This window comes from Brachyistius frenatus, unplaced genomic scaffold (genome assembly GCF_029030835.1).
Source record: "Brachyistius frenatus isolate BFR_SWC_R1_liver_20210118 unplaced genomic scaffold, ASM2903083v1 Contig_136, whole genome shotgun sequence".
Lineage (NCBI taxonomy): Eukaryota > Metazoa > Chordata > Actinopteri > Embiotocidae > Brachyistius > Brachyistius frenatus.
Window position 1 is genome coordinate 944,508 of NW_027210735.1, and position 11,837 is coordinate 956,344.

General features: G+C 42.7%; 1 protein-coding gene across 1 annotated transcript; it reads left to right on the top strand.

The window, feature by feature from the left end:
- The first annotated feature begins 7,889 nt into the window (after window positions 1-7,889).
- On the top strand, window positions 7,890-11,630 carry six6a (SIX homeobox 6a). The gene is made up of 3 exons (XM_069714939.1): window positions 7,890-7,922; window positions 9,043-9,875; window positions 10,899-11,630. The coding sequence occupies exons 2-3, from the start codon at window positions 9,304-9,306 to the stop codon at window positions 11,062-11,064; spliced, it is 738 nt and encodes a 245-aa protein (XP_069571040.1). The 5' UTR covers window positions 7,890-7,922; window positions 9,043-9,303; the 3' UTR covers window positions 11,065-11,630.
- The last annotated feature ends 207 nt before the right edge of the window (window positions 11,631-11,837 follow it).

Here is an 11,837-nt window from a genome sequence, read left to right on the forward strand (position 1 = left end):
CGCTCTTTCACAACTGCATTCAGCTTTTTGATACATTTTGAAATGTACCTCCCATTCACGATTGAATCCAACCTTTGTTTCTTTTAAAATGTGGATTTTTTTTTTTCTGACTGAAAAGAAAACGGTGATGCTTCAAACCCTGCTTGAGTTGCCACATCACCATTAAAGCAGCTCAGACCTGGACCTTCTATCGATCATATCCTCTTCTTCTCTTTGATATTATTATTTTGTTCTCGCTAGAAAATCCACAGCCGACTTTTGTGTCTTATAGCTTGCTCATTTACATTGACCTGAATCCCCAGCATGCCTGTTAAGTAGAATGACTTAATCTCCCCTGGCAGGAGAACCCAGAGCACCCCTCTGCTTACCCTCCCAATATGCATTTTTAATCAGTATATTAAGATGTCACATAACAGTCTGAGCTCATCAGCAACGCCGCTGGCCATAGCAAATATGGATTCAGCTGTTTAGAGTATTAGTCCCAGGCTCCTGGCTATTAGAGAATAATCACTGAATGACGATGTGTAAAATGTATATGAGAACCATAAGAGTGAAAATTCAGCTGCTAATAAAATGTCATCTTTGTGTCTTTGTAAAAGGTCTTGGAGGATATTTACTATGCAGCGGAGAAGAGCGGGGACCAGTGAGGAAATCATTTGACTCATCTTCTCAAGGTCTCCGAAGTCTCCACAGGGCCTTGTCCTTGTGGCATAAGACTGCTGATGCCACACAGTGCACTGAGAGGGCTGCGCACGGATAAATATTTGAGTATGTGTGAGTGGCGAAAGCGAGATGACTCTCGGCCTGTCAGTTGTGTTTGGAGTCCTGGCATCAAGCGGGGACCTGCTCAGTGACACCCGGTAACTCAAGCAATGACATCAACACATACACATATACTTTCTTTCTGCAACACACCCACCCACACACACCCACACACCCACCCACACACACACACACACACACACACACACACACACACACACACACACACACACACACACACACACACACACACACACACACACACACACACACAGCCCTGTCAGCTAACTCCTGTCAGAGGCATCACCCTCTAGGTACAGTGGTGAGCTTTGTGCACACAGTGATCCGGCAGCTCGCCAGCTCTGCCTTCTCCTGCCTCTACCTAGACGTTTCCCTTCATCCTAATGAGCTCTGTCAGAATGGCATTTGACATAAGCCATCAATAAAGGACAGCTGACAGACATAAAGAGTCCGGAAATCCAGGATATCCCCGGCCTTGGCCCTTCAGAGCGGAGATAACTCCCAAGGTGCTCCATTTACAATAAGAAGGCAAATTATTACATGCAAGTTTTGATCTGACACAGATTTTGTTGTTTTTATTGATGCCTTTTAAAACACCGTTGAACACCTTAGAGTACATCAATAACACACATAATTAAACAGGAAAAGTTCAAATCAAAGTGAATATGACAGGTGCAGATTCCCATTGAATTGTAAAAAGTGTGCCAATCTAAACACACGTGTTCTGAGCTGTGATTTTATCCGTACAATAGAGTCCAGCTTACGGATGTGATGTGTGTTCCAGAGTCGTGGTGCAGAGCAGCTGAAGGCTCTGACACCCACGGAGGAGTCTGAAAGCACGGACAGCCGGCCGAGCAGCTGAGGAAGATCGTAAAGAATGGGAAGTTGTGGAAGGATGGTAAAAGTCTAAAAAGGTCTGGAGGAGTCGGATAATGGCGAGTGTTGAAGGTAAGCAGTCAAAACTTGAAATGTATTACATCACAACATCACAGTCAACATTTCAACCAAAATAAGTCATCTGCATTCACCTGGGTGCAGTTTTTGTTTTTTGCAGATTGTGCAGCATTCCCCTTTATAGAACAGCTTGTATATAATGATCACAGGTATTATTTTTTATTTCAAAATACATTTGATGATTAAATGCACTATGCTCTTTCATTAGAAAATGACAACCATAGCCGATGAAAACATCTGAGTTTTCAATAGATTCTGAGTGTAATTGTGTCTTTTCTCTAAAGTGAGTCTCGCTGCAGCTCACAGATTGCTGCTCATCTCTGGTTGGCATTGATAAACACCAGGTCGAAGAATCAATCCTGTCTTGTGGAATACTAACCATCCTAAAAAAGTATTTTTGATCATAATAGTACAGGAGTACTATAGTACAGGAGTACTATAATGTGTACTCGTGTGAATCATTCCCCTGAGCCAATGGACACAATAGGATTCTGCTTTTATTTTTTATTTCTGCCCAATTGCCTGAGCAGGTGTAAGTGGTTATCAGGGGATGACATAGAATAAATCCTGTATGGTATATATGTGGAAGAAAGATGTTTTTATTTTTTTATTTTTATAAGAGCTTCCTTCATACTCACAAATAAAATTACACACATCCTAAAGAGATACGTGTAAAGGTCACTGTTGGAAAAAAAAAAAAAACGTGATAGTGCAGACAAAAGAGCAAAGTATGTTGCTAGAAGAGACATTTATTGACAGTCGTGTGTGTGTGTGTGTGTGTGTGTGTGTGTGTGTGTGTGTGTGTGTGTGTGTGTGTGTGTGTGTGTGTGTTTTGACTCGGAGGAGCAGGGGCTCTTAGACAATGTGAAGTGGAGGTGAGGCCCAGGCAGCATGGCTGCGGCGTTGTGACCTGTGCCCTGACTCACGCATCATGTAGCTCCCTGGCGCCAGAGGACCTCCTGACCGTGATGAGTTTTGACTCCTGTCACCTTTGGGTGTCGTCAAGATACTATGACATGGACAGTATTTTTTTTTTCTTAATTTTAGGTGGGGTGTGGGGGAGCGGGGGGTGTGTGTGTGTGTGTGGGGGGGGTGGTTTGGGGGTATCCACTGTCCCCACCAGTGAAGAAAGGAGAGAGGAAGGAGACATTGATGAGCTTCTCCAGAAAAGAAACAAGAAAGAGGTTTGCTTTATGTATTCATACACAAAAGCTGAATAATTGGAAAATGATTCACAGAGGCTAGTTTTTAGATTGCAGCTCTATTGCTGGCAATAGAGGTGTTCAACTTTTGAATATACGGATATCACAATAGACTGAAATACAAGACTAAATTCTAATCTTTGATATGTCATGTAAAAATGTTTTGCTAATCCTTTTCTATTGTAAGCTTGATGTATTGTAAAGCGTGTTAGTGAATGAAATAGATAAAGGGAGACTGAACTAGTGTGTGGGTGGCTGCCGAGGGAGGTTTAACGACCAAGCATTCAATCAACCCACCTGTTTTGACAGTTTGTAGCTGCGTCAGTACAATATTCACTGAAAATATATATATCTTTTTTTTCCTGTCAAATATCTTCTCACACAATACTGCGGTTTGACAACTGGCGCCTTGGGTTGCACCCAGAAAACACTACAGTTGGGAGAGGCTACCTCCATTCACCAGCGCACTTGATGGTTGCGGCTCAGTGTGACTGAAAACGAGGAGTGATTGAAAAGAAAAGCGCACCACTGGATGCCAATTTCATGTATGTTTTTGTATGTGGAAAGGCACTTACTGCTGTGTTCAATTTCAGTTCTGGGCATGTTGTATGTGACCGTGTGCAAACAAAGAATTTACTGTTTATAATTACCAGGTTGGTATTTTAGTTCGAACAGCAAAATGCTGCCTCGTACACGAGATCAGTTTGTCGTACAAGTGCTATAGGGGGAGCGTGCATTTGTTCATTTGCAATTTCTGCTCTCTATTGTTCTGTATCTTACGCAAACACTCACAAACACATCTTATATAAAGCGCTGCGGTGTGCACCATGCACTCTCCCTAGTTTCATTTATCCATTTATCTGGACAGAAATTGACTGCATTCAAGAGTGGAATGGATGTAATAATTGCATGCACTCTATAACATGCTCTGCAAATGTCTTTTTGAGGAAAAACCAGGGTAGGTTTCAAGGTATTCCTAATGGCTTTCTGTCAAGGATTCAAGGTTCGCTCTTACTGTATTGTTTGTTTGTAATAGCCAAATGTAGTCGCCCCCCCCAATTTGCATTTGCGAGCTGCAGGGAAGATAAAACACTGAGATTCTGGAAAACATTCCAAATAGGATCTCATTTTCATGCTGCGCGACAATATCAGGGTTCAGTGAAGTTACATTTATCGGCCACAGATGGTGGGTAAAGCCTTTTGTAATAATATAGAGGAGCACTGCAGAGGTTTACACTAGAAAAAACCTCTTGGACCAAAGTGTAATGCTTTTACGTATCCTCGCAGTGTTCATGGTGTGGTGCACTGGTGGTAAAATTCCCTTTTTTCATATTAGCATTGAGAGCATTCACTCCAGTAGGAATATTCAGTGCTGCTGTCAGTCTCACCTCTGACATTAGCATGATAGAATAATACACTCCGCACACTATTCGCCAGTGTGAATTGGCTTAGTGGTTGTAAGGTCAAATGCCATGTGCTCTGATTGTAATAGCAGCGGTCCGGCTGAGCTGTGTAGTAGATGCCCTGTGAAACAAAAGCTTGGGGGAATAGTATGTGTGTCAGGGTAGGCCAGGCCATGTGTGTGCGCCCCCACGCTGACTGCCGCACTGTTCTGGCTCTCTGCTATCCGTGTCAGCAGGGCTGTGTGACTGAGAGGCACAGGATTACGTACACTGGGGGCCAATGGGTCAGTGGATAAGAAGTCTTCTCTGTTACCACAAATCCACAGATTAAACGCAGCGTCGAGAGCTTGTACTGGCCCCGGGGCAAATGGGTCTGAAAACACAACTCTGAGAGCGCTTTGGCTTAACCCTTCTGTCACTGCAGAGCCATGAGGCAACATACGAGTGAAGTGACTTTTCTTGAAGTCCTCCCACATGAGGAAGGCCCTTTAAATACATCCGGGTCATACAGGGGTTATTGGTAGTGTTGCTGACATGATATCTTAATTGGAAAGTTAATCCCGTCCTGGGACAGCTGACTCCAAGTTAAAACAGTCTGTCGTGCAGAGTGTAGTCAAGGCAAACAGGCAGCCTGCGAATGTACACAGTGATGTTTGCATCCTCCATCTTTGCCAAGCAGAAGTGCCTCCCCGCCCCAGGCAATTAACAGTGTACAGAACATTAGCATTGTGTGGCACTGTTACTGCCTGCCTTCTCTTCGTGCTGTTTAAGTGCTTTAAAACGGCGCAGTTCCTACCCAGACGGATCAGAGGACATTTACACTAACAGAGAAAGGTTCACACCAAGGTGATATTATGTGTTTTCAGAGTCAGATTGTTATTTACCAGTGATGTTTACTGTGGGCACACTCTTTGGTGTGCCTGCACGCATGTTTGAATACATCTCAGTGGGTTTATGGATATGAAGATCAGCAGTGATGAAGGGGGGGGGAGCAGATGGAGAGAGAAAGGTACTGTAGGTCTGTCTGGGATAGTGGCAGGATTGCTGTTGGTGACAGGCTCTTGTAGCGTCTCGTCTGCTCCAGTGATCCTGTGAATCTGGGTCATTTCCAGCCTGTTCGCATGTAACTATTCCCCACTCCTTCCCTCCCTCTGCCTAGGGCAAGCTACGACCCAGCTACATGCTAATGATGACATAAAGTAAATGTACTTGTCTCTTATCATAAAATGAAAGGAAACTAAGCGCTGGTCTGCAGCAGGATACTGTTGCCTTGTAATCCTCTTTATGTGGGTGTTTGTCACTGAGCTGTTGTGCACCTTGAGAAACAAACATATATCAAGCTGTTTCTCTTTGCTAGTGATATTCTCAAAATCTGTAATGCAGTGAATGTGTATCTGTCAGGGTGACAGCTGCGACATAAGCTGCTGCTGTCCATGAAGTGCCACAAAGCCTTCACTCGTCTTCATTGGACTAAAGTCGTTGTTTTTTTTAATAACTCGTGTGCAAAGTAACAAAGGGGGCTCTAGTGTTATTTTACTTCAATATAAAGTTAAATAATATTTTCAGTCCTAAAGTTCATCATTTACTTTGACAGTTGACAAAATATTTGAACTTTCTAAAAGGTGATTGAAGATTTCCGTCTTCAAAGACTTAATATACAACTTTTAATTTATTTAATTCTTAACCATTATGTTTTTAACATCTCGAGAGGGTTCATAAAATAACAATGAAACCTGACAACAAAGACCCATGCAAATCAGTGCAACAGCCCCATCTGATTTTCTGGGCAGTCTTTGATGCGACTCAGTCAGAGAAGCGTTCAAATTAAATCTCTAGTCATTTTTCAGATCACTGTTTAAATTGTACTGGGTTGGATTATGAGGTATGGTCAGGTGTTTCTGTTATTTTGTGCACCTCCCACCCTAACTGAACCCCTCCACATAGTTTTTTTTAACTCTTGCTCACCTGATCTTCAGTCCCTTTGGGAATTTAAGTAAGAACTTGTATGTCCACACATATAGTAGATCTAATATAGAGCCTGTAATAGCATGAAATTATGTTTTGCCTGAGGACTGCAGGGATGGCTGAAGGATTCCTGAAACAAAATGGACAAAAGAAAGAAATCATAGACGTGTTTGAATGAGATCCACTGTGTTGCTGTGCTGAATGTGCAGAGATATTGGTGTCAGGAGGCCTATCTCCTGACACAGAGGCGCAGGCCCAGACTCCATATAGTGAAGTTTATACCACTTCGGCTGAATATATTTAAGATTGCGTTGCATTTATTATTTAACAAAGACGGTAAAATGATGAAGAAAAGGTAAGATGAAGGTTGCAGGTGAGCAATAAAAAACAAATGAGGGAAAAGGGTCTAATTGTGGGTCCATTTTCCCGCAAGATTAATACGCGTAAAACACCTGTTAATTATTGTGCACTAATAGTAAAAGCACAAATTCACTGAGAGAAAAAAAACGTGTCCAGAGCTCCGTTTTTTCATGTTATAAATGTTTTACGCGTGCCCATAAGCCAGACGTGTTGCTTACACAACACGGTCTACAATTGTTATTTCCAGCCCTCCGTTTAAGAGATCCAAAACTCGCTTATATTTTATTGATGCGCGCTTCTTCGAAAAAGTATTGCAGTCCTTGTAAATTTAGGTTGGGACGAGAAGCCTGCAGGGATGAAATATTTACAGGGAGCTAAATATTTCAGACCAGCACCTTGTCAGTCGCCCTCACAATTTACTTCCACTGCTTCATGTGATGGAGGTCTTATCCTTTATTCAGGCTACTCGTTGGTGTTAGAATTTGGGTGAGTGATTGGCGACCCCGACAGAAGTTAAAGTGTCCTATTCTGTGCATTGCTCCTCCATCGTGGCCATTAGGCCTATATGCTTTAAAGTGGTAGTTTCATAAAGATGACGCGGCCTATTTGTTTGTCAAAGCTGGTATATTTCTGACAAAAAAAATAAACAAAATAAGTGATGGTATTTAGACTATTATTATTTTATCTGTAATGAAGATGGGCTCTCCAGTAAACCAGCCAGAGAATGAACAGCTTCCTGTGAAGAAGGCATTTCATAACCCCGCATCAAGACTGTATAATTCATGCAAAAAGATCCCGAAGGGGATTCTGCTCGAGTGTGTGGTGTGTGCGTGCATGCGCGTGAACGACAGAGAGAGAGAGAGAGAGAGAGAGAGAGAGAGAGAGAGAGAGTGTGTGTGTGTGTGTGTGTGTGTGTGTGTGTGTGTGTGTGTGTGTGCGTGGAGGGGGCGGAGGGATATCTATGAAAATAATATCAGGCTTTTCCGTCAGAATGAACTTTACTACTGTATCCAGCCATGAAATAATCTGACCCGACACTTCAAACCATCTGCGCTATCTATCCGCCCTCTTATTTACCAGATCAGCCTGTGCACAAATCGGAGTGTGTCTGATACTAAAACCGAGTAGCCTGGCGGGGCCATGATAATCCTATATACACAAATATTTCTCCCCTGCTATGTTTTACAGCCATTTCAAGCTGGACTCCAACGCCCTGCTCCTGACGCTGTCGGCGCTAATATAATGTAAATAAAAGGTGCGTAAAAGCTTGGCTCACATCTCTCTCTCTCTCACACACACACACACACACACACACACACACACACACACACACACACACACACACACACACACACACACACACACACACACACACACACACACACACACAGAGAGAGAGAGAGAGAAAGAGAGAGAGGACTGTCAAATAACAGCAATCATTTAGCCAGTGTTTTCAAAAAGAGCATTTTATTCACGGCCCATATAAAAGAGCACGCCTCATCATGACTGAGGCGCTGATTGAATTCATTGTGAATAAAAAATAAGATTTTGTGAGGCTGAAAAATGTGGGACTAACATGTTCAAGGTTGTGAAACTGAATTTGCAGCCAACTCATGAGTAGACAATCCCGTTGAAATAAAGGCCATATTCAGCTTCTTCTTTTTTATATATATATATATATATATATATTTCTTCAGTTCAACATTGACATAAGATCGTACGTGCTGCAAAGTACGATTAAAAGGATGCCATCATAAAGGAAGTTGCTATATAATACAAAATACAGTAAATATTCTACACTAGACAGTGTGACTCATAATTGTAAATGTGATATTGTCTAAAATGTACATAAAATATCGAGTGATTTTTTTACGTCGGGGCAGGACACGGTAGCCTATATTCAGCGGGGATGTGTCATTTTGCTGCGTAAAGCCTGTTTCAAGAGCTCTAAGGGAGACTGGGCTGAGCGTGTTTGTCTGCTCAGGCACTTCACTATATAGACTGAAGAGTCTTTCTTTAACACTGCCCGCCGCACAAAAGCACGGGGTGTTTGGGAAGCACGGTGGGGCAGCTAAACGTTTGGAGACGCGAAGCAAAAAGGTCAAAATGTTTATATTATTTTTGAAAAGGGAGGTGCTGAGATCTCCTTTCCGCCTGATTGGCCGAACTTGACAGTGATTGACGTGCATCCATGGCAACCGGGCAGCCAATCTGCCAAGTCCAATAGGAAATCATCGGAGGGGGCTTGACTGTCTTTTTCTCCCCCCCTTAAAAATACATCTCAGCTCCGGCTTTAATTCTTTCGTACATTCAATCCCAGACTACCTTGAAAAATACATCGCCAATCCGGCTTTAATTTTTCTTTCACATTTCAGCCCTTTGCCTGCTAAGTTTGCCAAGCCCGAGGATGCGGTAGCCGGCCCCCACGTAGCATCGTCCCTCCTCCGCGGCGTTTGGTGTTTGCGTTTTTCACGGCTGGTCAGACGATTGGTTCGGTAACTTTGGGATTGCCTTGTTTTTTTGGGTGTCTTGGATTGCCTCGGCGCGCGGAAAGAAGACGCGGAGGACTCGACTCGGAGGAGAGAGAGGAGAGAGAGGAGAAAGGAGGGGGAGAGGGAAACACAGGAGAAGCCTCCATGTTTCAGCTGCCCATCTTGAATTTTAGCCCCCAGCAGGTCGCCGGGGTCTGCGAGACTCTGGAGGAGAGCGGGGACGTCGAGCGCCTGGGCCGCTTCCTCTGGTCGCTGCCCGTCGCGCCAGCGGCCTGCGAGGTCCTCAACAAGAACGAGTCGGTGCTGAGGGCCCGGGCCGTCGTCGCTTTCCACACCGGCAATTTCCGTGAACTCTACCACATCCTGGAGAACCACAAGTTCACCAAAGAGTCGCACACGAAGCTGCAGGCGCTGTGGCTCGAAGCGCACTACCAGGAGGCTGAGAAGCTGCGCGGTCGCCCGCTGGGGCCGGTGGACAAATACAGGGTGCGGAAGAAGTTTCCCCTACCCAGAACCATATGGGATGGAGAGCAGAAAACCCACTGCTTCAAGGAGAGAACCCGGCACTTGTTAAGAGAATGGTATTTGCAGGATCCCTACCCAAATCCCAGTAAAAAGAGGGAGCTTGCACAGGCTACTGGACTTACACCCACACAAGTAGGAAACTGGTTCAAAAATCGCAGACAAAGAGACCGAGCGGCGGCTGCGAAGAACAGGTGAGCTGCATGCCTCCTCGAAGTGCTTTCTGATCATGATAGCTGCAAATTATTTGTACACACAGAATTACATCCTCCATCCGGACTCCGTGTCATGTGGTTGAATAGACACTCGATTTATCGCAAAACAAGCCCGGTTAGAGCTTCTTTTTTTTTTTTTTTTTAATTCTGACATCATTTCTCTTCATTTTAGATTCAGAATCCTCCTAAAATCATTTATACACGCTGCTCTCGGTGTGTGTAATGATAATATTTTAAAGGGCTTGAAATGCCGGCCAGCAGTGGTGACTTTACATGATTTTCTCATCATTTCTACTGTATAATCTTGGGATTATTTGGATTTTGGATAGTTTTATTTGTAAGTGTTAGCAGTAAGATTAACACAATAATGGAGAGCATTCAGACCAACATGACGATTTGAGCCTCTAGAATATGTTATGTCATGCCTGGTTGATTATTGCACAATAGCCTAATAATAATAATAATAATAATAGCAAGAAAAACAATACAAATATAATATTTTGAATAATAGTTTTTAAATGCTACCATGTTGTGATTTCCACGTGTAGCCAGTTGTATCTGTTGAGGCCTTGAAATCACACTGCTCTTGGTCATGTTTATTCAAGCTAAAATAGCCTTGTTATACTAAAAAAAAAAAAAAAAATTGTAATTTTCTTGTTATATTATAAACAAAATATGTATCATGTTATGGTGATGCACAATAGGCTACCTAAACATTTATTTGCTATTGGTTTAAAAATGTGATATTTTCTACCGTGCACGTTGTAATTTAATTTAATATTTCATGTTAAAGTAAACAAAAGAAAGAAGGGAAATCAAACCGGCTTGATTTGTGTCGGCTATTTGTTTCACTCCCGTCTGTCTCCGGATTTTTTTTTTTCAACCGTTTTGCTGAAATTGCAGAAAAAAAGTATAATTTTGATTCAAGTGTAAATTACAAACGCCTCATGCACAGTATATATTTTTATGTCATGCTTTCTCCTCTCTGTGTACTCTGCCCAGGCTCCAGCAGCAGGTCCTGTCCGGCGGCTCGGTTCGCTCCCTGGCGGACGAGGACGGCACCGTGGACCGGCTGGGCAACTCGTCCAGTCCGGAGGCCAGTCTGTCCAGCAAAGCAGCCGCCTCGGCCATCTCCATCACCTCCAGCGACAGTGAATGTGACATCTGACGGGTAGATCGAGGGTGTTAATGAATTAAAAGGGGAGACGAGTGAAAGACAATCTAATAAAACAAGTCATAGTGCCTGCGTTGAGTTAAAAAAAAACACACACACACACACAAACTGATATTTGACGGCTGCCAAAACATGAGGGGATCTGTGATCTGCGGCGGACTGCCCGTCCTTACCCTTTTAGGCCTGTACTTTTGTTTACGTTTTACCCACGTCTGGATAACTGAACTTGATACGGACGAACCACATTTCACGGACTAATAAACCAACGCTTCGAGATGAAAAAAGAAGAAAAATTCAAAAGGAAAAAAAAAAAGAAAAACAAGGAAAAGGGATGAGGGCATCCAAACGCGCATAACCTGCTGTTCTCTGTGGGTATTTCATGTTGAAAAGAACTGTGATATTTTTACTTTACTTTCAAAGTTTTATAAATAATGTTTATTTGCCTATTTAAAACGATCTGCTCTGTCTCTTCGAATTTCATATTCATTTGCTTGGTGTTTTTAATACTTACCTTGTGCACAGGTGAAACTGTTGAGCATGCGCGCTTTAGTGAAAATGTGTTTCAGTAAAAAAAAAAAAAAAAAAAAAAAAAAAAAAAGTAAAGATAACTTAATAAAATAATTGTTGATCAAGAGAGTTTTAAAGTATTTTTTGGAGTGTAGCGTGGAAACAAAGACTCAAAATGATGAATAAAACGGTAAAATATTAATATTATGTCCATATACAATCCTCTCGGCTTTTGTCATGAAGAGAAATTGATTATAATG